The 26,711-nt window shown below is 47.1% G+C and overlaps 2 protein-coding genes across 2 annotated transcripts in view; both read left to right on the plus strand.

Annotated features, from left to right (window-relative positions):
• Positions 1 to 10,733: 10,733 nt before the first annotated feature.
• LOC137430473 (uncharacterized) lies at positions 10,734 to 13,817 on the plus strand. The gene is made up of 3 exons (XM_068121293.2): positions 10,734 to 12,945; positions 13,073 to 13,210; positions 13,302 to 13,817. Exons 1-3 carry the CDS (start codon positions 10,845 to 10,847, stop codon positions 13,469 to 13,471), a joined length of 2,409 nt encoding a protein of 802 aa, XP_067977394.2. The 5' UTR covers positions 10,734 to 10,844; the 3' UTR covers positions 13,472 to 13,817.
• Positions 13,818 to 16,918: 3,101 nt separating this feature from the next.
• The window catches only part of LOC144893203 (adenylate cyclase type 3-like), a 77,631-nt gene continuing 67,838 nt past the window's right edge, over positions 16,919 to 26,711 (plus strand). Inside the window, exon 1 of the mRNA XM_078782849.1 lies at positions 16,919 to 17,011. Within this exon, the coding sequence (XP_078638975.1) occupies positions 16,919 to 17,011 (93 nt within the window). The remainder of the gene's footprint in view (positions 17,012 to 26,711) is intronic.

Genomic DNA, 26,711 nt, shown 5'->3' on the forward strand with positions numbered 1-26,711 from the left:
TGTGTCACATGGTTTCAGAGTTATGACGTTTTTAAGCATGAACCTTTAAAACTGAGCTCCTCCCTCATTTTTTGATCCAATCGAGGGGAAACTTCACAGATCTGTTCAGCATGTCAGTCTACTAAAATGTCCTTTTGAAATTTGCGATAGGGCACGTGGTTTGGCAGATATCGTTAATTAAAGGAAAATATTTTTAAAAATGGATATCTCTTGTTTATTCTCGAGTTCTCCTCAAGCCGCACTGCGCGTTCTCAGCCTCGTCTCGCGAACGTCAACAGCGCGACACAGCGCGCGCTTTCCGGAGGGGCGGAGCTAAGCCGAGCAACATATATATACACATCGATCATTGATCGTGAACCGAAAAATATAACAAATTACTGATGGTTTCAGAGTTATGACGTTTTTAAGCATTAACCTTTAAAACCGAGCTCCTCCCTCATTTTTGATCCAATCGAGGGGAAACTTCTCAGATCTGTTCAGCATGTCAGTCTACTAAAATGTCCTTTTGGAATTTGCGATAGGGCATGTGGTTTGGCAGATATCGTTAATTAAACAAAAATATTTTTAAAATGGATATCTCTTGAATCGCTAGTACCTCAGACCGTGAGTTGGTAATTATATAATTCACACAGTGCAATACATGCAGGCCACTCCACGGAGCGACCTTGCGGGCTTATCAACGAGGCGAGGCGTGACACACGTGTCTCAGCATACCTCAGATCAAGTTTGAAAACCAGCATCAACCGTGCATAAATTTGCATATTCGATCATTTTTGACAAAGTTATGGCACTTTGAACTTTGGTAGGGGACATGTATTGCAGCGCAATACTCAGAATGCTTGTTGTTTCTGGATCAAACAAAGGCTTTTGATCGTGTTGATCATACATACTTGTTTTCGGTTCTTAAGGGGATGGGTTTTGGTGAAACCTTCATATCTTATGTTCAACTTTTATATACAAACACTTTCTGAATGATGAAAGTAAATAACAACTTATGTTCCCCCTTTCCCTTTCGACGGGGTATCCGCCAAGGCTGTCTTCTCTCGGGACTGTTATATGCAATTGCCCTTGAACCACTTTTGGCATCTTTCAGGAAACGATTGCCTTAGGATATGGTGGTAGGGGGTCAAAATTTGTCATAACAGCTTATGCTGATGACGTTTGTGTCTTTATTAAAGGCCTGAGCAGCGTGGCTGCAGTACAGCAGTGATAAAAAGACTTCTCTGCAGCTTCTTCTGGTGAAGTAAACTGGAGTAAAAGTGTAGCCTTGTGGTGTAGTTCAGGTAACCCTTCATTCACATCGCCACCATCACTCCCACAAAATCTGGTATGAAAAACAGACGGCATCAAATATATTGGAGTTTATCTAGGAAACCATGAAATGGAAATGAGGAATTAGGAAGGAGGTGTGGAACAAATTGCATACCGTTTAAAATCATGGAAAGGACTACTGCGGTCTCTTTCATACAGAGGCCGCGCTCTTGTTATCAATAACCTGATTGCAGCAAGATTGTGGCCTACAGTAGAGTCATTACCTTGCAGCCACCCAAGGAGCTGATCCCTGCCATCAGGAGGAAGTTGATAGACTTCTTTTGGAGTGGCTACCACTGGCTGCGGCCCAGTATACTGTACCACCCTCGAAAGGAGGGGGGTCATGGAGTCATTGATGTCTCTGGTCGGCTTATGGCTTTTCGCCTTCAGTCTGTACAGAGACTACTCTATGCGGAGGAGCTGCCCTGGCACCCATTTGTACATTTTTATTGCAACAGGCTGGTGAACTGAACTATGATCGGCACCTTTTCCTGGTGGACCTTGATTGTTATCAGCAATGCTTCACTTCCAGGTTTTTAGCAGAGTTTGCTGGATGCATGGAAAGGCCTTGAGGTTAAACGTTGTCTTGAGGCATATAATTGTCGTAATTTCCTCCAAGAACCCCTCTTCTTTAACAGCTATTTCCCATGTATTCCTCGTAGCCATGCCTTAATTCAAAAATTCATTCAAGGAGGCGTAAGAAAGGTGAGCGACCTAAGGGATGCATCTGGAACCAAGTGGAGGTCTGCTGGAGTGGTGGCGACAAGTGTATGTGCAGCGTCTGTACGAGTTGTTCATCAAATCATACATGCAGTCATGAAAAAAATTCAGGCAGCTAAATATTGGCTGGGAAGGCGCCGGAATTGTTGAAGATTTTCGGCTATCCTTCCCCGAAATCAAGGTGCTGCCCTCTGTCCAGACAAATGATGATGGGTTTCCCTCTCCCTTTCACTTAGTAACCAAGGCTGGTGTCCTTAAACTCGTGAGGGGGAAAGAAGTCTCATCCCTGTCTGGAGCGACGCGTGTGGCCTTGTGGTCAGAACGTTTAGGGCCGGGGTCTCCTTCTACTCCACTGTGGCATAATATTGTTGCAGATCCAGGGTTTGTCGACGTATTAAGGGGGGTTTAGGCCCTGCTCCCCCTCGAACTCCAGGTCCACGAGGCCGCCAACCACAACTGCTGTATTCGTGGTGGACGGGTCGCGAAGCAACTCCAGCCGCCGAGCCCGCAGCTGCGCATGGAAGGGTTAACGGTCACAACCCGAATACCTTCGGACACACGCAGTCGTGAGAACGGGGGCTGAACCCCACACGAGTCACGCGGATTCTTGACGCCGAGCGGTTGTGCGTCGCGTGACTCGTGCCGTTAACACTATCGAACCCGATCGAGCGGTTTTAATTCGGGCGATGCTAAGTCAAAATGGGAAAGGACAATGACGGCCAGGTTGGAAACCAAACACAGTATTTATTCACAGGGTACAGAACAAAGCAAAGACAAAGCGAAGAATCTTAACGGCCCTACCTATGTCCCCAGACAAGGGCCCTCATTCGTTTGGGGAAGGGGGGGAAGAGGGTAATGAGCAAGAAGCACGGCCGCCTCGTGCAGCTCGCCGGGATGGGCTCGGTCGTGCGGATCGTGCGGATCGTGCGAATGGGCTTGGTGGACGAGAGCCCAGGGCACCAACAGCCGGAGATGATCGCGGCAGGGACGGCGATCGATGACGCACACGTACCAGGAACCAGAGGAGCATGCAATATGCAGGAGCCAAGCGAGAGAGTATAGCAGGAGCCCAGCGCGCATGAGAGAGAGTATAGCAAGAACCCAGCAAGAGAGACAGAGGGGAGTCTGTCCTGGGCCGGGTTTTATAACCCCCCGAAACCCTACCCGAATGTTCCATGGGTCTCAATTGGCCGCTGGGGGTCACATGACGTGACAGCCCCTCATTGGTCATCCTCGGCCACTCCCTTTAGCTCCCATTGGTTGCAGCTCTCATTGGCCACTCCCTCGGCCACTCCCTTTAGCTCACATTGGTGACAGCTCTCATTGGCCACTCCCTTTAGCTCCCATTGGTTGCTCACTGCTCCTCCTTCGGGCCTGCAGGGCCTGGCCTAGTCCCATGACGAGGCACTTTAGGCTTCAACGAGGCCTACTATCATCCTGCCTGCCTCAATGCATACTAACACTGGAAAGGTCTATGCTTTACATTTAATAAGAAATAACTAACTATAGGATGCTACATGTTGTGGTGTAACTAACTATAGGGGGGTTGCCTTTATTCACAAAACCGCAACACTACCCCCCTCTCCGACCAGACTCGTCCCGAGTCGACCTTAGGCGGAGCGACCGGTAGAGTCGGCATTCAAAGTTTACCTTTACCATTAGTGTGACACATAGATGTAATCCCCCTAACATTCAACTCTAACCCCATGTGTGCAACATCATTTTCACCAGATATGTCCCTCCTAATGCGTTGAGCAGCTAACTAACAGACTCACACCCACAACTGTTCACGTATTTCCGGAATTTTTGAAACTAAACACATAGCTGGTGGGCAACATTCTTACATTTACATTTACAAAACTTTAACCTTTATTTACAAACACTATAACCCAGGACCTGGACTCAAGGGAAGAAATGGAGAAAGGAAATGGAGGCACTTGCTGCTTGCCTTATCTTGCGGCTTCTTGTCTTGAGAGGTTTCCTAACAAAAACCAGCTGGCCCTGCCTGGCATATAGGCCATTTGAAGATCAGGGCCATCTAAATCTTCACCTCCTCAAAATTGAGCCATTTATCTGGTGAACAGGGTCACTGACACATGGTCCAAAGGTGGGTTTCAATGCCACCCAACAGGTGGTCCGAAGGTTGGCCTGAATGCCACCCAACAAGTGGTCCATGGTTGGCCAGAATGTCACCCAACAGGTGGTCCATGGTTGGCCAGAATGCCACCCAACAGGTGGTCCAAAGGTGCAAAATGATGGGGCAGCCAAAAGCTACCACAGCAGAGGTGCGGGGCCACCAGGCTCGTGGTCCATAAGGTGATGGATTGGCAGCAAGATGCTGCGACAGGTGAGTTTCCATAATGGTCCTGGGCGGGGAGGAAGACAAGGCGCAACAAGCACAAGGAAAAGCAACAGTGGCACACGCAAAAACAAGGTGACCAGGTACCACCATACCTGGTGCGGTGAGAGGAATGCGGCAGAGTGAGTGGAGTAAGCTCGTCCCTAACCGTACATACCCCCACCGTTGACTACACTACCCTAGCCCTCCTTGTATTTACAATTCGTCTCTACGTCTTGTCTCCCATGTCCCCCTCTAATGCCAAATTAGTCCCCAAATCCCTCCCAGGTTCTCCCAGGAAGGAAGGGACGGAATAAAACAATGTTCCACTCATGTCGTGATGCATCTCACTTTCCAAACAGCTTACAGAGCCTCTCGATGTAAAGTTTGTCCTCCGTGGTGGATGGTTGTGGATGGTGCGAAGGGGTCGCACATCCTAACTACACTAACAACATTACTCATTAAACCTCCCCGGGGTTGTACCCTGCCAGTAGGCCTCTTTAAACTATGTGGTTCTAAGAACCCAAATTCCCATTGCCTACACTGTGGTGCCCTCCTGAATTTGGGTCTCACCCCACAAATTTTCTACCTGTGCCTTCGCACAATTTCGGGGCTGGGTCATGTGGCTCTACCAGCAGGTCTACCTACCTGCGCCCCTCTGTTCACTGGAGCCGCCTCCCGAGCTTGCCTGCTCCTCACACTAATCTATCTGGGGAAGGCCCTCCTTGTCGCTTTCCCCCTCAATGCCCACCTTGGCATTGGGCAACCCGGGTCCTTCCTCTGGATCCTCGGGCCCCACTCACTAACTCACTAACGGATTCGTCACTTCCGTTGTTGTGGTTCTCATCCACTGTAAACATTTTTGGTTCCATGTACTATTATTGTTATCGTTTAAGTGAAATAGAGATTACTGTTTTCAAAAGGTAAAAAAGGGTAATGTTTTAAAAGGAACCGGAAACCGGATCGGGAACCAGACGAAGAAGAAGAAGAGGAAAAGGAGGCGGAGCGAGTGAGTCAGACAAGAAAGCCGTGCTGCTTTGAGGTCTGGAGGAAACGCTGGCAAACGGGGGTCACGAGTGAACTTTGGGTTTCCCGGGAAAGGGATTCCTGCGACAGAGTTGTTATCGCTGTGACAGATAAACCTGCGTGTCAGGTTTTGCGGTTGATTCCGAAGAGATTCGTTGTTTGAGGGCAGTTACGCCTCGAGAACGGGCCCGTTGGCCGTTTTGCCTCGCGCCCGATTTCGCATCGCTCTGGGCTCTTCGCCTCGCTTCAACCATTTCACCGCATCCAGACGTTAACCTGGTGTGTGTGTGCAACGTGGATTTTGAGTGGGAATTTGCGGTTTGCCATAAAGGGCGCCTTTGAACGTCCATACCCGAAGGTGTGATTTCCCAGTCGCCTCTTGAGGGTATTTTTGCCCATCGTTAGCAGTGTGACTGTCAACCGAACGGGATTCTGGTCTTGATACGACATCGTTCTGACGAGCACTGGAGCGTGGATCGACTTTGGCTTGAAGCTGGGACAGAGACATTGGGAATGTTATTTTCGCTCACTTGGAGCACAGTGAGTTATATTATACGAAACTGATGGTACCATCATAGGAAAGCTATATTTGTTGTACAATTGATTACTATTGTTTTTGTGCTGTTATTCTTGTGTGACCTTGATACAATACTTGTTTGTTGGTAACAATTGGTGTGGTTTCACCATTGATCTTTGACACACAGAATAACACATCTTTCTGCCGTGACTCCTCCAGGGGCTCGGAGGTACACCGTGACCGGGGTTTGGGGAGGAGCACGTAACAGAAATTGGGGGCCTCGTCCTGGATTGAATTCTCCAACATTCCCAAAATTCCCAAATTTGGAATTTTCTAACATTCCCAATTTTTTCAAAAAATTTGTATTTTTTTTTTGTGTGAAGGTTAACAGGTGCTAACTAATAGTCACCATGGTGTTTGACGCAGAAAAGTTTGCAGCATCTCCTAATGAGGCACAGTTCCAGGCGTTAAAAAGATCGGAACTCATGATATTGGAATGAGCCAAATGCTGCCTCGAGTGGCACATCTACATGGACAGAGCCAAATGCTGCCTCGAGTGGCACATCGACACGGACCGAGCCAAACGCGACCTCGAGTGGCACATCACCACTCATCGCTGGCCGAGAAGCATAGCTGTCCGATTCTCGGGGCAACACGCCAAATTTTTATGGCTTCCCAAGGGCTATGGCTACGCACTCGAGGGGAATGTCGGCTGAAGCTTGTGATTAATGGCCGAATGTTTCCGGATGTACACTTAATGGTCTTACCAGCGTTATGTGCAGAAGTGTTGCTGGGGCACGATTTTCTCCATCGGCATGGTCGCTTGGAAATGGAATTTGGTGGTGATGATACTCTTGCTGTGTGTGTTCTTGCAGGGATGGAAATTGAACCAGTGTCGCTGTTTCCCAATGTGACTCCTGACTGTACACCGGTTGCCGTTAAATCGCGACGCTATTCACGGGCTGACATGCAATTCATTGCTGAGGAGACTGCACGGCTATTAAAGGAGGGCATAATCGAACCTAGTCGATCGCCTTGGAGAGCCCAAGTTTTGGTGGTTCAGACCGACACTCACCGCAAATGCATGGTAATCGACTATTCGCAGACGATTAATCGGTTTAACCAATTGGACGCCTACCCACTCCCGGGATTGGATTCTCTGGGGCGACAGGTGGCACAGTATTCGGTATATAGTGCTTTCGATCTCCGCAGCGCGTATCATCAGATTCCAATCTCTGAGGCAGATCGCATCTACACCGGGTTTGAATCCGGACAGAGGTTGTACCAGTTCACCCGGCTGCCTTTTGGGGTCACAAATGGGGTCCCTGCTTCCAAAGGGCCATGGATGACATCATTGCTAAGGAGAGCTCAACCGATGCCTTAGTTTACTTGGATAATCTCACGGTTTGTGGGTACGATCAAGCTCATCATGATACTAATCTGAAGCGCCTCCTCGAGGTTGCGCACAAGTACCGCCTGACTATGAACGAGGCCAAATGTCGCTATTCCACTCGAACGATAGATCTCCTGGGGTACACCGTGACCCACAGCACTATCACCTCAGACAAGGAGCGACTGCAACCCTTGCTCGACATGGCCCCACCACGTGATCGTGCATCTTTGAAGCGTGTTCTCCGGCTTTTTGCTCATTATTCAAAGTGGGTTCAAAATTTTTCTGAGAAGCTTCGTCCACTTGTGGATTGCAAAGAGTTCCCCATGAGTCACGCCGCTAAGACCGCTTTCCATGGCCTGAAGTCAGACATAGCTGGTGCCGCCGTGTCGTCTATTGATGAAAACAAGTCCTTTCTTTTGGAAAGTGATGCGTCAGACCACGCGATAGCTGCCACACTCTCTCAAGGGGGGTGACCTGTGGCCTTCTTTTCACGGACTCTTAGACAGGTCCATGCCAGGCAGAAATGGCGCCGTTTTCCAGTCAAGGTTTTCTCAGTGGATTTATATACTTTTGATCATACTCTGTCGAATAAGCTTGTGGGCCACCCTGAAATTTGCCTCAAATCCAAGATGGCGGCCAAAAATCCAAAATGGCCACCAGAATAGCTAAAATAGTATTTCTGAGAGTTGCTTTTACCCATAGATGATTTTTTTTCAACTGATTGTGGCCTATTATGATAAAGAAAGATAACTCAGTCATAACTCAGCCATAAAAATTAACAATCGGTACTTTATTAACAAAATGGCCGCCGGGCAACTTCCGTATTACGGAAACTGCTATAACTTCAGTTCCGAGTGTGATATGATTATAATTTTGGTGTCCAGTCATATGTTTTTGGGGTCAAGGAATCCATATTTGTACTTTTTATTTCAGTGAAATATATATTACAATACATTTTGATTCAATTTCTTGGTTTCCATTTCAGATTCCTTGAATCCGGATGCAAAGAAATGATTCCATGAATGCGGACGCAAAGAAATGATTCCATGAATCCTGGCTTAGCAGATACAGTGAATCCTCATAAAATTACTACATAAAGACAAAACTTTTTTGGCACAGGAGAAAAGGGTTGCACAATGGCATCCACGCCGATTTTGAGTTTAGCAAGGGGCGACAAACCGTTGTGCTGCCTCTGTAATGAAACTATTAAGGACGTTGAGTCAGCTTATAATATGACTGAGGAGGGATTGCAGTCTATTCAAGAATTAGCGGGAAGATGGGTTAAAGTTGACAAGAGTCTGTGTACTCAGGCACCATATGCTGAATTTCAATCAGCCGCTGTGAGACTATCTAGTGCAGGCCATGATGTCAAGATTCATGAGAACTGTAGAATCACATTTCGGAACAGAATTGCCCGAAAGGAAGCCCAGTCTCGCAAACTTCCCGTTTCCAGTTCAGAGAATATTCATGAGTCGAATGAACCAGTTGCTGCTCCCGCGTATAGGATACGCAGGGGGTCACTTGAGAAAAAGCAAATCTGTTTCGTGTGCAACGTGGATACGAAAGATGACAGTAAACCGTACAATAGTGGTGGTCTTGGTAGATGCTCCGAGAAGAATGCTGTCAGTAAAGTAGAACGTTCAAAGGACATGAAAATCAAAGATGAAGGAGATAAGTTCCATGATGCAGCGAAGCGACTCGATGTTATTCTGAGTGGAGCATCATATGACATGTTTGCAGTTGATGTGTACTATCATAAAAGTTGTTATGACAATTTTACCTATGCATATGATAGAAAGTTGCTGTCAGCGGATGCAGCAGAGAAGGATAGATTAGCTACCGAGGTTATGGACAGCTTTTTCAAACTGTTTCACCGCATGGTAGTCAAGGATCAAAAGGCGTATTTCCTGAGAGAATTGATTGAGGACATAAAGGAGATCAGTGAAGACAATGAACTTGAGGACCCTCCGATTTCAAAAACCTGCATGTTGAAAAAACGACTGACTGAGAAATTTGGTGACGCCATCGACTTCCACTTGTTTGGGAACCGGCTAGTTGTCCATTCCACTGCGGTCAATCCGATATCGTATTCTGCGGCTACAATTGAAGGAAATGGTCTACGTGAATCTGATTTGACAATAGCATTTTCAAAGCTGATTCGTCGTAAACTTTCACAGAGGTATGATATCAAATGGCCCCTTGAACCAGATGAGCTGTTTGATCTACTCGATAGTCACAGACCTCTTCACTGTATCTTCAATGCCATTTCTTGGTCAATCAATCCCAGGAGATCTACAAACGCATTTGGGTATGCTACGGCTACAAGCAACGCTGAAGCGGAGAAAATTTCAGCTATAACTCAGAGCTGGGAAAAAATGGTCAAAGGTGAGCGATCACCATTAGGAACTGCTTTGAGTTTGACCATACATAGAATCACTGGTAGCAAAGAGGCAACTACTCTCTTGAATCGATGTGGCGTTGGAATACCATACACAGATGTCCGTGACTTGAACAATAATTGGGCAAAGTCCATCAGCATGGAGCACAAGAAGATGCTACCTCCAGGTTTCGTCAAGGGTCGAAGTGTACATATAACATTTGATAACTCAGATGGTAAACAGCAGACGCTGACGGGAGCCCAAACTACTCATCACACAACTGGTACAATATTCCAGGCTGTACATGCTGATGATACCGCCGCTGGCAACACTTCAAAACTTAAACAGTCCAATATCATTGAGCAAGAGGAGCCTGACTATGGAGCATCCAAAATCCCTAAGAAAAGAGCACCCCCTCCATCCTTTCCCGACTTCAATGATGACTACAGAGATTCACAAGTGTTACACGATGCTCTGGAACGGAATATTGCTTGGGTTCTCGTTGGTACTGTTGGTGACGACTGCCTAGAAGAATACTTTCCTGAGATTGATAAAGACGTGCTGGGACCTGTAGGTTCTTGGACTTCATTCATGAAAACTGTGACTGATTGCTCCACTACAAAGTGCAAGTTGGAGTATCTTCCTGTCGTTCCATTGCCCCCGGGAGACAATGTGATTAAATGGTACATGGACATGATAGTACAGATTGCTGAAGATCTTGAACTGGACTATATTTTTGCACATGCAGATGAGGCAATCAACAGCAAAATGTTGATCATTTCATGGCTATATCAGCATCAGGAGAGGTATGACAAAATAATACCACTCATGGGAGGATTCCATACCATTCTGGTGAACCTCAAGATTCTCTTCAAGAAGTATGGATGTCTTGGTTTGAAGGACTGGTGGGTAGATGCCGGAGCTATTGCCGATGGTTCTGTTGCTCAAGCATTTGAAGGACGTCACTACGCAAGAAGCATTCGTCTACACAAACAGTCATTTGAGGCCCTACTGAGGCACAGGATGAAATCACAAGATGTTCCTTCCATATTGGACGAGTATACGAGAGAAGTGGTCGCCAACCTCAGGTTCAATCCAAATAAGACAAGTCTTGAATCAGTTCTGCAGTTACCTATTTTCAAGGACATCTGTACCTCACTGATGCAATCAGCAGGAACTCAGGCCAAAATGATAGCAGAATATCTTAAGGACGTATCAGCAATGTTGTGCCTCATAGCAGCTGTAAGGGAGAAGAGCATTGAAACACACCTGGCAGCAGAGAGAACGCTTCTTCCAAAGTGCTTTGCTTTCGGGCACATCAACTATGCTAGGTACCTGACATTCCAACACGTCAATCTCCAAAATCTGAAGGTGAATCACAAAGATGCCTGGGATGATCTGTTGCAAAATGGATTCGGAGGGTCGATGACTGGCGAGCCCTTTTCTACGATCCATGGGGACTTGATCACTGAGACCACAATCAACAGAGAGGTTAAAGTCCGGGGTGGTCCAATGCAAGGCGGTTACAGTACCAGCAAGCAGACAACAGATGCGTTCATAAAAACGAGTCACTTAATGGCAAAGCTCAGAGGAAGATTGAAGGAAAGGTTGCATATCCTGACCTCTTCAACTCACAAGGAAACAACAATAGGGGCACGGAGGCAGCATGACAACATGGTTCGCAACCTAGTCATCCAATTGGATAAGTACTTTGACCCTTTTCTGATTGGTTCTGCGCGTCACATGAAAACTGGAGTGGAAATTAACCAAGGTATTGTCAGTGGATTGTTGTCATCAACCGAAGCAGGAGAGAAACAATTCCAAGACTTTGTTAACCTTAGACTCAAGGCTACTGGAGAAGGCAGAATGAACATTTTTGACAGGATTGTGAATCTCAAGATCAAAACGGGCATGGAGAAGGTCAAGAAAAATCCAAAGGCAGTGAACGTTCTCAAGGAGGATCGACAAGCATTTGGTGTGTTGGTAGGAAAGGCAACTACCCCTGAAGAGGCACATTCACACCCCCTGACAACTATTCCACTTGCCCTTGCCACACCAGAACGAGACATTCGACAAGGTTCTAAAGCAGCGCTGAGGAACTACCTTATTGAGGAATCTTCATCAACTACAGAGGAACCGCCAAATAGAAGCAACTGGCTGATTGACGGAATGGCAGCTGTAAAGTCAATCCCGGCTCAACAGACTTGGGGAGAATACACTGATGCCCTATTGAAATTCTGCATGCCACCAAGCCAGTCAAACCCAAAACAGCTTGGGATCATATTTGATTCCTACTGTACGTCCACTACAAAGGAGTTAACCCAACGACGCCGAGGGATCTCTGGTAGAAGAACCCACATCACAAGCCCCGAGCAGAGTATGCCCAGAGGCAAAGATTGGGACGCATTTCTGCATAATGCTGAAAACAAGACTGAGCTGATTAAATTTATGGTCACTTACTTCAAAAGTGATTCAGTCAGATCGAAACTCAGAATTCCACTCACCGTGACAGAGGAACAGAATACATGGTTGATCACGCAAACTAAGTTTGAACAACTTGAATCCTGCAACCATCATGAGGCTGACACCAGGCTTGTTCTTCATGCAAGCAAGTGTGAAGGTCCGGTTGTGATTAAGGCTTCAGATACAGATGTACTGATCCTCTTGAGCTATGCCTATTCTGTCTGCAAACCACCACAAGACTGGCTCATGAAGATTGACCATCGGTACGTCAGTGTCAAGAAACTAACGACTCATTTTGGAGATGAAGTGTGTCAAACTCTCCCAGCATATCATAGCATTACTGGATGTGACACGACATCATTCCCATTTCGCATCGGCAAAATCAAGCCATTGAAGAAGATGTTGAAACAAGAGAAATCCCATCTACTCTCTCAGCTGGGCAGATCAAATCAATCTTTTCAAGATGCTACCAGTGCTAAATGCTTCTTCAGAACCTGCATGTATTCTGGAAGTGAACAAGAAAGCTTTGTTGAAACAAGGATCCGAACGTACAACACTCAAAAGGTGAAATCTAGTTCCAGCATCCTTCCAGACGAGAGTAGCACCAATGAACACCTCAAGAGGAGTGACCTTCAGGCATGGGTGTGGTACCAGTGTCTCAAGCAAAACATTGAGTATCCTTCTATCACTGACAGAGGATGGGAAAATACAGATGATGGTATCAGGCCAATATGGTTTACCTGCCCGCAACTCCCTCCAAGCCTCTCCAAGAAAAAGAGCAAGAAAAGACAAATTCAAAGTAAGTATACAAAAAATATATCATTACTTTGATCATTGCTTTTCGTTCCTGTCATAAAGTTCCTCCAATGTATTCCCACTGGCAGTGCATTCATCCAGATTAAATATGTGTAACCTTCCACTTACAGGTCTCGCGGAGTATGATGCAGATTTAGAAGATGCAGTAGAAGAGAGAAGCCAGCCTTCAAGGAAGAAGAGACACAGGAATACAAGCAGAAAACATGTACAAGACAGTGAAGTTCACTGTAGAGAAAGAGAAAAGCAAGGTAGATAAGTCCAAAATGCAATCGTAATTTTGTTATTTTTATATGATTTACTGTTTTGAATCCCGACTATATCCATTCACATTTTTTATAGGTATCGGTGGGGCAGAAGAAAGAGCAGAAGAATCTGAAGTTGATGAAGAGTACCAAGGAGATGGGGAAAATTTGGAGAGCACCATGGAACAACTTTCTTCGGATACCTGTGGACTTTATTCAGACTTTCAGAGTGAAGAGAGTGATCTTGATCTTGATCTTAGTAACTGAGGATTATGTGCCTTTTGAACAACATATTTTTCCCAAAGCATAACCAAAGCCGGGGATCATATTGAATGGGAATTCAGATACATTTTATAAACCTGTGTAGTTTGGTAGACGAAGCAAAACTGACTAGGAGCCGTTCAGCGGCAGCCATCTTGGATTTATTGTTCATCCATGATTTAGGGGATGATCTATTGAGCTAGTGTCATGATAAACCAACTAAATGGATAACCAGACTTTGGAAACCAAGAAATTGAATCAAAATGTATTGTAATATATATTATGGAGCACAAGACATGACTGAATCTGCCACATCGGTGGCCAGTATTGGCAGCCATCTTAGATTTCTTTATGAACCAATGATTTCACTGAAATAAAAAGTACAAATATGGATTCCTTGACCCCAAAAACATATGACTGGACACCAAAATTATAATCATATCACACTCGGAACTGAAGTTATAGCAGTTTCCGTAATACGGAAGTTGCCCGGCGGCCATTTTGTTAATAAAGTACCGATTGTTAATTTTTATGGCTGAGTTATGACTGAGTTATCTTTCTTTATCATAATAGGCCACAATCAGTTGAAAAAAAATCATCTATGGGTAAAAGCAACTCTCAGAAATACTATTTTAGCTATTCTGGTGGCCATTTTGGATTTTTGGCCGCCATCTTGGATTTGAGGCAAATTTCAGGGTGGCCCACAAGCTTATTCGACAGAGTATGATCAAAAGTATATAAATCCACTGAGAAAACCTTGACTGGAAAACGGCGCCATTTCTGCCTGGCATGGACCTGTCTATCTCTCCTCTGCAGAAAAACGACACTTGTCTGTTGAAAGGAGGCGTACGCCATCGTTGAGTCTATCAGGCCCTGGCAGCCATATTTGCTTGGCAAATGTTTTGAGATCATTACCGATCAACAAAGTGTCGCTTTTATGTATGACACGCGCCATGCTCAGCGCATTAAGAATGAGAAAATCACTCGCTGGAGAATTGAGTTGGCCGATTTTTGTTACATTATCAGATATCGCCCTGGACGGGACAATCTCGCAGCGGATGCATTATCACGGCCTGTGGTGTGTGCAAGTCTCACCTCCTTTGAGGACCTGTGCGTTCTTCATGACACATTGTGCCATCCCGGCGTGACGCGTTTAGCTCATTATGTGCGCAGTCGCAATTTGCCCTACTCCACTGAGGACATTCGTCAGCTATGTCGCAATTGTTCCGTTTGTGCTGAACTCAAACCTCGCTTCTACAACCCTCGGATGGGTACGCTGGTCCCGGCTACCCGGCTGTGGGAGCGATTGGCAATGGACTTCAAAGGACCCCTGCCGCCTTCGTGTCTACCGCCTTGTCCGGGAATACCGGCTTCGGACAGTTCTCGTTATCTTCTCACGATAGTTGATGAGTTCTCCAGATTCCCTTTTGCTTTCCCATGTGGCAATATGTCCGCTACCACGGTTATCCGGTGTCTGCAGGACTTGTTTTCTATGTTTAGGAATCTGGCCTATGTGCACACAGATTGTGGAGTGGTGTTCTTGTCCCAGGATGTGAGAACCTTCTTGCTCCAGCGTAATATCGCTTCTAGCTATACTACCCCGTATAGGCCACAGGCGAACGGACAGGTGGAACGATTTAATGGCATCATATGGAAAACCATTACTCTGAGCCTTAAGTCCCGTGGACTAGGACTGGACCGATGGACCTGGGCGGTACCCGGGGCGCTAACCTCGATCAGGACTTTATTGTTCACCACTACTAATCAAACTCCCCACGACCGTATGTTTCGTTTTTCGCGTTGTTCTGGCGGTATCCGTCCTTTGCCCGGCTGGCTTGCTGAACCCGGACCGGCTTTCCTCAAATGCGCGGTTCGCTCAAGTAAATATGACCCCCTCTTTGACAAGGTTAGTTACCTCCAAGTCAACCCTGAGCACGCTCGAGTGCTGCTGCCAAATGGACGTGAGTCTACAGTCTCGGTGCACCATCTTGCCCCATGCGGGGATGCTGTTGGGCCGGACTTCGGCCCGGTTAATCCGATGATAGAGAATCCACCGTCAACCCCACCACCACACGCGCCTGATCCAGATGGCTTTGTGGAGGCACTGCCGTCACCTGAGTTAGGCGGTTATTCCGACGCGTGGGAATTCAGTCTCGTGGTTGAAGCTCCTGACGCCTATCGGACGCGTGCCGGAAGAGCAATTCGCTGTCCTAATCGCTACGGCTGGGACTCACATGGACTGCTGCGAACTGATGTTTCTATGCTGCTATAGCTCGCTAGCTTGTTCTCTGCCCCTAGGGGTAGTGTAGTTTTAACGCCGAGGAGAATGTAATGAAATTGTGTCTAAGTTTGAACCCAGGTGTTATGCGGCTTCTGTCCACTGCGCGACAGTTATAAGAACTCAGACAGACAGCGCTGCGATCATTCCTGTGACATTTCTCATGTGTAATGTTGTGCATACTTAGATGGTGCATGTTACTCCTTTGTTCCAGGCTTGCTTGTGCTAGTTGCAAATCCATTACTGATTCCTATGAATGCTGAATATTGATATGTTGCTTGTTGGTTTTCTTACAGGTATTGCTGGAGATCGATTCAGAATTAAACTCACAAATCTGAGACAATGTTGTAACTCTGGTTTTTACAACAGCTGCCTCGAGTGGCACATCGACATGGACCGAGCCAAACGCTCCCTCGAGTGGCACATCTACACGGACAGAGCCAAACGCTGCCTCGAGTGGCACATCTACACGGACAGAGCCAAACGCTGCCTCGAGTGGCACATCTACACGGACCGAGCCAAACACTGCCTGGAGTGACACATCGACACGGACAGAGCCAAATGCTGCCTCGAGTGGCACATCTACACGGACAGAGCCAAACGCTGCCTCGAGTGGCACATCTACACGGACAGATCCAAACACTGCCTTGAGTGGCACATCTCTACGGAATAAGCCAAATGCTGCCTCGAGAGGCACATCTACACGGACAGAGCCAAATGCTGCCTCGAGTGGCACATCGACACGGACCGAGCCAAACGCGGCCTCGAGTGGCACATCGACACGGACCGAGCCAAACTCTGCCTCGAGTGGCACACCTACACGGACAGAGCCAAACGCTGCCTCGAGTAGCACATCCAGGACGCTGGATCAGCCTTCACTTTTGAGGCTGGACACTGAGGAACCCTCTGCGGAAGATGGGGTCTTCATCACTGTGACCTCCAAGAAGAGGAAAAAACGTGGTGGGGTTGGTAAGGATGTGCAATCGAGCCATCCAAAAAAGATGGCGCCGGCAAAGGAGCATAACGTTCCTGTTTCAGAAACGGATTCGTCCACGGCTGGTTTTGCTTTGCAAAACAGATTCAGTGTTTTAGGCGAAGAAGAAGAAGAAGACGTTTCCGTACCTGATTGTTGCGAGCCGCGCACAACGGCCCCAGAACCCATCGTAAACACCTCCATGGCTACTGGCAAGGTAACCTCTAATGAGGTGCCTGATGCACCCCCACTCCCTGTTCAGTGTGAAATGGCTGAAACAATGGAGGCGGAAAATGTAACGACCTCTTCTCCCCTGGTAGAGTGCGAAGCCTCCGTTGCAGAAACTTCAGTTTCTCACGTGGTATTTAAAACCCCCATTACGGAAACACCGGTCCTACCTCGGTGAAGGGAGAATTTTCCGCTGTGGAAACACTCACTTCAGAGTGTGTTAATGTTAATAAAAACTACTATGATGATGACTCAGACGGTGCCGCGTCACTTGCCTCCGCGTGCTAGTATTGAAGCCTGGAATGATCCAGGTTTGGTTCAAGGTTCACCAAGGGAGGCGCTGAAGTTTCACCCACCAAGATCTTAAAGTTTCTTCAAAGTTGGCCATCCACCGTTTGCCCTTCACGTGACTCGTGGTGGTCCCTCTCGGCTCTCCCCCCGTTGGTATTTTTGTGCACATAAGATTGTTCACGGTTCTGTTTAAATATTATTTAAATATGTATAACCTTTCCCCTTCAGTGTTTTACTCAGTGGTATTTTACAATACGCTGTTTTTCTTCCTATTTAAAAGGCTTTTCTCAATTTCCTCTCCAACTCATTCCACCTCAAAAAAAAGAAATTCAATATCTTATACGTCTCCCTCACTACATGGTCTAAATTCACATTCATTCCATCCCTCCTCCATCATTCTGAACCGGATTGCTAACTTGAAAATCACAACAAACCCAATTTGTTTTCAATGTTCGTCTTTCATTAATCATCCACTTTCTAAACTCCCCTCTTGCCCCTCCCATCCAAATCCCTCCCCTTGCACCTACACTCCTAAACTCCCCCCTTGCCCCGCCACTCTTAAACTCCCCCCCTACCCCTCCACTCCTGAACTCCCCCCTTGCCCTTCCACTCCTGAACTCCCCCCTTGCCCTTCCCCTCCTAAACTCCCCCCTCACTCCTCCCCTTCAAAACTCCCCCCCAACCCCTCCCATTCAAATCTCCCCCCATACCATTCCTCTCCAATTCTCCCTCCTCCCCCCTCCTCCTCAAAGCTGCCTCCTCCCCACTTCGTCTCCCTTCTATCTCATACCTCCACCCCCCCCCAACCTTCTTCTTTCCTCTGCCCCCCCTCAAACAACCCCTCTCTGTGCCTCATCCCTTCACCTTCAAACCTTTCATCCTCCTCATCCTTCCCTTTCTTGGAACTCTTCTGCAATCGCTGACACACTAACAACTGCTCTCCCTACCTCCCCCTCTCATCCTTCATCTTACCCTACTCCTCCCCTCCCCTGTCCTGTACCCGATGCTCCCCCTCTCTCTTCATCAACGGTATGGACCTCAAACATCCGGGGCCTTCGCTCAAACCTGACTGATCTCTCCATACAGGTTGCTTCTGACAATCCAGACTTGATCTGCTTAACAGAGACTTTCCTCCTTCAAGATGTCTCTGATTCCTTAATATCTCTTCCTGGTTACTCCCTCCTCCGGTATGATAGACCTGAGCCTCGGCCTGGTGGTGGGGTGGCTATCTTTATCAAAAACTCTCTTCCTCACTCTCCTTGCACTGCCCTCTCTCCTCCTCACCCCCAGGAGTACCTCTGGCTACGGCTTCCTCTCCGCTCCCACCTTTTGTTCATATGTGTTCTGTACCGTCCCCCAAACAGTGATGACTCCATCTACATTTCACTGTCTGACAACATGGACCAACTTCTATCCACTCATCCCAACTCACTCTTCCTCATATGTGGTGACTTCAATTGTCATCATGCCACCTGGTTGGGTGTGGGTTCCTCTCTCACCAGTCATGGCACCTCAGCAAAGGACTTCTGTGACTCACTGGGATTGACACAATCTGTCAATTTCCCGACCCGGATCTCAGCCAATGGAGTATCTTCTCTTCTAGACTTGATTATGACTAACTTCCCTGCTAATGTCTGCTGCTCTTCTTATGCTCCAATCGGTTCTTCTGATCATGTGCTTGTCAAAGTGGACATCTCTCTGGCCATTCTCAGAGAGCCTCCTCAGCGTCGACGAGTCTGGCATTTCACTCAGGCCGACTGGGACGGTCTTCAAGCAGCCATCAATCGTCTGGATTGGTCTCCCATCTCCACTGCCTCTGACATCAATTCTTCCTGGGAATTCTTCCAAAGCAAACTGATCTCTCTCATGCACAGATTTATCCCATCTCGCCTTCAGTTGTCTTACCCTTCCTCCCGTCCATGGTACACTGAATCTTGTGGTGAGGCAGTTGCCCTGAAACAACTTGCCTTTGCCTTTTGGAAGGCTAATCCAACTGAAGGCAATCTCAGTTCCTTCCACCAAGCTCGGAACAAGTGTGTGTCTACCCTCAGGAGTGCCAGGAAGCACTATCTCTCCTCACTCAAGAATGAACTCTCAAACCTGTCTCCTTCCTCCAAATCCTGGTGGCGTCTGGTCAAATCCGTTTCTGGTGTTTGTTCCCCCTCCATCCCCTCCCTTACCTCAAATGGCCACACAGTTGACATCGCACATGACAAAGCCGAATGCCTCAACTCTGTGTTTGCCTCAAAATCCTTAGTCCCAAACCCATCTCTCTCTGTTCCCACCTTTCCCAGTCGAACCAAACTGCTCCTGGACTCTGTGGCCTTCTCTCCTGACAAGGTGGAGGGGTTTTTGTCAAACCTCGACTCTGATTCTGCAACTGGACCTGATGGCATGAGCCCACGGGTCCTAAAATCCTGCTCTGCCGCTCTATCTCACCCTCTCTCTGTTCTTTTCACCCTATCCTTTGCTCAAGGTCATCTGCCAGCATCCTGGAAATCAGCAAACATTACCGCTTTACACAAAAAAGGTGCAAAAACAGATCCTTGCAACTACAGACCAATCAGCCTGCTCCCAATTATCAGCAAAGTCATGGAATCCATCATTGCTTCGGATATTAAATCTTTCCTCTTCTCCAATGGCTTGATCTCTGATCATCAATTTGGTTTCAGACCAGGTCACTCTACTCTGGACATGCTGCTTCTGCTGTCTCAACAATGGATGGAGGTCCTCAATGCCAAACAGGAAATCAGAGCTGTCTCCCTTGACATATCACGTGCCTTCGATACGGTCTGGCACCCAGCTCTGCTCACCAAACTCTCCTCCTATGGTATCCATGGAAATCTCCATGCATGGCTTGCGGACTTCCTCTCTGGTCGTAGTCAACGTGTGGCCCTGAATGGATTTCTCTCATCTCCCCTTCCCGTTCAGGCTGGAGTTCTCCAAGGCAGTGTGCTGGGCCCTGTGCTTTTTCTGGTCTTTATCAATGATCTCTCCGACTCTCTGGAAAATACTCTGTATCTCTTTGCTGATGACTCCACTCTCTGCCGCTCCATTCCTCTTCCCTCAGATCAGCAGTCTGCAGCCTCCTCACTCTCTGAAGACCTGGACAAAATCACAGACTGGTCGAACATGTGGAACATGTCTTTCAATCCTGACAAATCTCACACTCTTACTATGTCTCTCCGAAAAGATCGACTGGACAACCCTCCCATCTACTTTCTCAACAATCCTCTCCAAGAAGTTCTGTCGCTCAAGCTTTTGGGTCTCACCATGTGCCATGATCTTTCTTGGGAAAACCACATTTCCAAGCTGGCCTCCAAAGCCAGTCGCCGACTGGGCATCCTCCGTCGTGCGAAGTCCTTCCTAGGCACACCTGAGCTCCTCACCACATACAAGGCTTTCATCCACAGCTCAATGGAATACTGTTCTCCCCTATGGGCTGGTGCTCCTGCCTCACACCTGGCTCGGCTTCACGCTGTTGAATCCAAAGCTTTCAGAATCATTGGAATCTCCCGCGATGAAGCTATCTCTGAGGGCCTTTCACTCACTCACCGCAGGCAGGTAGGTGGTCTTTCTGTCTTCTACCGACTCCTCTCCGGCCTTGCTCCCCCAGCTCTCTCTGTGCTCTGTCCCCCAAATATTCGTACAGGTCGCACAAGATCTGCCAGCCACCCTCTGATGGTTAAACTGCCGAAATCTCGGCTCTCTGCTCACCTTCACTCTTTCATTCCTCTTTTCTTCCGCCTCTGGAACAAACTCCCACACTCACTTCAATCACACTCCTCCCTCCAGGTCTTCAAAACAGCTGTTCACCACCATCTCTTATCTTCCCCCATCCAAAACCTTGATCTTTTCTACCCCCACTAATTCACCCCAGATCCACCTTGTTTGAAATTCCAACTTCTTTCCTGGAAGTCTTGGCAGTGTCCATATGTTTTATACCTCTCCCACCCCCCGCCCCCCTTCCCATGCCTCCCCCCCAAAGCCCTCTTCCTCCCACAGTTCTCTCGATGTCTCCATGTCTCTCGGTACCTGCTCTCAAATGTTGTGTTTGTGTCCTTCCCCCTCTCTCCCCATCTTGTCTACCGCTCCCGATGTTATTTGTTTTGTGTGTCTGTTTGTCTTTCTGTGTGATTAATGTTCGCTCTTTCACGAGCCTCGATCTTGTATACAAAAAGAAAAAGAAAAAGAAAAAAAGACACTTTTCGAGAGAAACAAATCAAAATCAATAACTTCTTTCCAGATTTGTCTGCTTTCATAACTTCCTCCAAACATCTCCTCCTCAAGGCAGAACAGCTTGGTGTGACAGAGTCACAAGTGTTTCGCCTTAGGAAATGTGTGCTCAAAGCCAGGAAGGAGCTGCAGCCACAGTCTGACTTCCTCCCCACCTAATTATTTTTCCTTAAATTTACAAGGTGACTTTTTCTATTGTAACCTTAATTATTAATGGAGGGGGGGGGTAAGGGGAAGGGGAAGGGGTGTTCCCCCCTGCATAAGGCCCAGGTAAAGTCGCTCGTCCAGCATAAACGTTTTGATATTGTTCTTTTGCAAGAGACGAGGTGTAGCCCTTCTTGCGTTAGCGAATGGAACAGAATGATGAGAGGACAGTGGTTCTTTAGCAGCTTGGCCTGCTCTCGTGCTGGGGTTGCTGTCTATTTGCATCATTCTTTCTGTGCACAGGGTGTCGCTTTTAAAGAAATTATTAAAGGGCATTTAGTCTCAGTGCATTTCTTTTTTAATGGTTATAAGCACACGATCCTAAATGTATATTCACCGAGTAATAGCACAGAAAGATTTGATTTTTTTTACACAGTTGGATTTTACTCTCACGCACCTTGACTTTGATGGTATTTTACTCTCACTCTGGCCCGGAATCGTGGTGCTGCTTACTGGACTTTCGACGTGAGCCTCTTGCAAAATGAAGCGTTCCTTGATGCTTTCCAGCCTTTTGGGAAGTTATAAAGTTGCGAAAGTCTTGCTTCTCTTGCCTCGGGCAATGGTGGGATAACGCAAAGGCCCAGATTAGGTCACTTTGCCAACAATATAACTCCTTTTGTACGAAGAACGAAACAGCGCTACAAACTCTCATCGCCAAAGAGATCTTGTGTCTGCAATCAAACCTTCCGGCCCAGAGCGCTGAAAGGACTTGTTCTTTAATTGTGAAAAGGAAAGCCCTCCTTCCTGAGCTCTGCGCAAAGCGGGCTCGAGGGGCTCTAATACGATTACGAAGGGAGAACCTGCATTTCATTGATACCTCTTCAAAGTTCTTCTTCGGTTTGGAACTGCGAGCGAAGAGAAACCAGCAAATAATTTCACTGTGCACGCAAGGAGGTCGAACGACTCAGGACCAAAACGAGATCAGAACTTTGGTCGAATAATATTTTTCAGATTTGTATTGTGCCAGGGACACAAAAAATGATGTGATTCTTTCCTTGACTGCTTCTCTGCCAACCCTGTCTGAGTCTGCACGGCAGCACCTGGACGAGGAAGTTACCCTCGAGGAACTCTTTGCCGCTTTGCAAACTTTGCCCACGGGCAAGGCTTCGGGGCTGGATGGAATCCCTGCGGAGGTCTATAAGGCCTTCTGGGACCAACTGGGACCCGAACTGCATGGTCCTCTTAATTGAGGGCCTGCGTTCAGGCTTATTACCACTCAGTTGCCGTAGGGCTGTACTTGCCCTTATACCCAAGAAGGGAGACCTTCAACAACTTTGGAATTGGCGTCCAATTTCCCTCCATTGCATGGACTATAAAATTATCTCAAAAACTCTTGCAAACCGCCTCAAGCCTGTCATCGGGGATATTGTACACCCCGATCAATCCGATTGTATCCCGAAAAGAACAATACATGATTGCATTTTTATTGTGCGTAACGTGATCGACATTTGTACCGCGGAACAAAGAAATGTTGGTCTCGTGTTTTTAGATCAAGAAAAGGCTTTTGATCCCGTCGATCATTTTTACCTCTTTGCTGTTTTACGGGGGTTTGATTTTGGGGAAACCTTCATCGGTCACGTCAAATTATTGTATAATAATATTTTTAGCCTGCTTAAGGTGAATAATATTTTAAGTCAGCCTTTCTCTGTGACTCGGGGTATTCGCCAAGGGTGCCCTTTGTCCGGCCTTCTTTATTCCCTCTCCGTTGAGCCTCTTCTGAATCGGGTGCGCACACGGCTTCGTGGTTATTGTCCTCTGCCATCGGCCAATCCGGTAAAGACCATCACTTATGCGGATGACCTATGCACATTTGTTATTTCTGATGAAGATATCTGTGCCCTGGTCGAGTCCACCAATGAGTTTACCTTGGCTAGCTCCGTAAAGGTCAACTGGCAGAAGACCAAAGCTCTTTACTTAGGCCCACGGAATGGTACCCCCCCCCCCCCTCCGACCCTGCCAATGCAGCTTGAGGGGGCACATGATGGGATACGCTACTTCGGGGTCTTTCTCGGCACTCAGGATTTCATTTCTAAAAACTGGGAATCGCTGATTACTAAGACTGCGCAGCGGCTGCAAAAATGGAGGGGACTATTGAGACAGCTTTCCTATCGGGGTCGTACTCTGGTCATCAATAACCTCGCGGCATCGATGCTGTGGCATAGTTTTATGGCACTACAGGCCCCAGGTTCTATTCTTAAAAAGCTCCAAAGTATTTTTGTCAATTTATTTTGGGATGGGAAGCCTGGCGTAATAGGTCTGCCCATTGCTGAAGGTGGACAGGGATTGATAGACATAACAAGTAAAGTGATGGCTTTTCGTCTCCTTGCAATCCGAAGGCTGTTGTATTCCGATGTACCATGGAAAGCCTTTACTCACTGCTTGCTCAGGCAAGCAGGGAGACTTGGCTTCGGTGACGAACTCTTTCTTCTTGATGCAGCGAGGGTGGACATAACATTGATCCCCTTGTTTTACAGAAGTATACTGGAAGCATGGCGGACAGTCGCTGTTTGCCGTGACACCAGTGCCTATACGCTCCAAATGTTTTTAAATGAACCAATTTTTTTTAATCCCATTTTTTAAAGGGGTCTGTAGTGACCGTTCTTTTGTGCAAAAGTTCATTGATGTCAACTTTACCTAGGGTCAAGCACCTAAGAAATCCCTTTACATATCGATGGAAGATGGCTGCCAATGTCGCCGTGGCCACTGGTGTGAGATCCATCAGAGTTATTGGAAGGATTTTCTCTGTGATTTCACGAGCTTTTACACTAACCGGGCTAAAGTGGGATCCAGAGATTGAGGCTGCCCTCCCTCTGTCCCAATGTCCTTTTCCTCGTCTTTTAATTTCATTTCGGGGTTTATCTCCTTTAACTCGATGGAGAAATCCTCGGTGTATAGTCTAAGTGTTAACACTCTCATTCCTGACAGACCTGCGGGGCCACGAGCTCATTGGAAGGCGCTGCTCCAAGCTGGCCATTCCGCAACAATCAAATGGCACGTGATGTATAAGGAGCCAATCGTCAAGCGCTCTGGGAATACGCAATGGTGGCTGGCGCACTACATCTTGCCTTGCAATATTCTGTCGCATCGCATGTGTTCCGAAAATTCAGAATTGTGCCCCTTTTGCGGTGCCCCTGAAACCATTTTTCATGCCTTTATTGAGTGCTCGAGACTGTCCTCCCTTTTAAAAATGTTATTAAGTGTGACTCAGGGGCTCGGTTTGATTTTCACACATTGTGTTTTTATACTATTTGATTCACTACTAGTGCGCGTCTGCAAATTCGGCTATCAGATGATCACGAACCTGTGATTGTATATGGTTTTAATATTTCTCACCGATGTAAAAATGAATGTTTTTTTAGGGAACTTCTTGTGCTCCGAAGCAAAGCTTGCCATTTATTTATCAGGAAAACGGAAATTGCAGAACATTGATATTTTAGCTGATGACGTTTTAAAGATTTTTAAAGCGTCGGTTACATCTCGTGTCCATTTTGAGTTTGGAATCCACGATTCTGCTGTCTTCGAAAAACGATGGTTTGCCAAACAATCTTTATGTAGCTTGGTCAATGGTGTTCTTGTAATTAATTTATAATCTGGAATCTTTGCTTCTATGTTACCCCATCCACCATGCTCTTTCTCTACATGTGTTGCATGTATTTTTTATTTTGAAGTAAGCCATAATAACCCTTTTGTTTGGACATAATTGTCTGGAATCATATTGAATAAAATTGAATGATTCCTTTCAATAAAGGAGCAAAAATCAAAATCTCTCTCGCGCGCCCCCTGCTGGCCGTTTGTGGTTTGGCGTGGCAGGATGGCGGCTGTGCATGTGTGGTGAGGTGCGAGCTGCTCCAACTTTCGATCTTTCTACCGCCCCCCCCCCCCCCCCCTTTTGTGGTCGTTGTTCTCACGTTCTACTTTTCATTTTTGTTTATTTTCACATTGTGTATTCTCTGTCTTCCACCACCACTCCATTTTCATCAAACCCGGAACCAAAACCCTCGTCCTCCCTTCCCATTTTTCCTCCCCCCCCCCCCTTTTCCCCCAACCTCCCAGTTCCATGCCCGTTCCCCCCGCTTGGTCTTCCCTTCCTCTGACCGTTCCCCTCACCCACTTGTTCCCCTCACCCTCCCCCTCCACACCTCTATTGCATTCCTCGCTTGTGTTGCTATCTCTATTTTTATTTTTTCCACTTTCGTTTCTTCCCCTGAGATACAGAGAGAGAAAGCCCACGCCTTTCGGTGAGATCGAGGGGTGAGTCCATCGGCACTGACGGGTTGTCGTGATTTCTCGTCCTTTTCCTCATTGAGAGGTGTGTTTTCTCGTGATAGTTTTGCTCGTGCTGGTGTATGCTGAGTAGCGTGTTAAAAGTTCAAGGAGGCAGAAATGAACATCTGAGAGTATCCAAACAACACAGTGACCGAACACGCAAGCCTAAGGCTGCAGGCCATCATCAAGCAACTGACTCCGCCTACGCGGAAACGGAAACAGGTTTACCTAATACGTCATGTGTAATACCAAAGGGTTTTGCAGTATCCAACATCTCCCCTTCCCTTCAAACCGACGACATATGGACGTGGTTTCCAAGAGGTGACAATCCCCCAAATCAATCAGCATGAGTAGATACTACCATCCCTGCCCATAACCATACGTGTGGTAACAAGAACACAAAGCAATATAGAGCAACAGTTCATGCATAACAATTTACAAATCGAGTCGCGTAGGTGCCCGGCGATTGCGTGGGATGCGACGGAGTGGAAAGTCAAATCTCACTCGCTTCAGTGGGTAGGAAGCTGGTCACCTGTGAAAGAAATAGATGCATGGCCACCCAGAGAGTCGGTCGACGTAGACCAGATACGATTTTCCCGCGTGGGAAAACAAATCAGCAGATACCTCCTCGAACACACGCCGTGGTAGTGTATCGCTCATTAATGGTTCCTTCTGAAGGCTGGCCATTCTCTCCTGACACAGGACACAAGCGAGTCACGTTGGCAATATCGTTGTTGATATTTCGCCAATGATATTGGCCGGCGAGGTTA

Source organism: Myxine glutinosa, chromosome 8 (genome assembly GCF_964187855.1).
Source record: "Myxine glutinosa chromosome 8, kmMyxGlut1.1, whole genome shotgun sequence".
Classification (NCBI taxonomy): Eukaryota; Metazoa; Chordata; class Myxini; order Myxiniformes; family Myxinidae; genus Myxine; species Myxine glutinosa.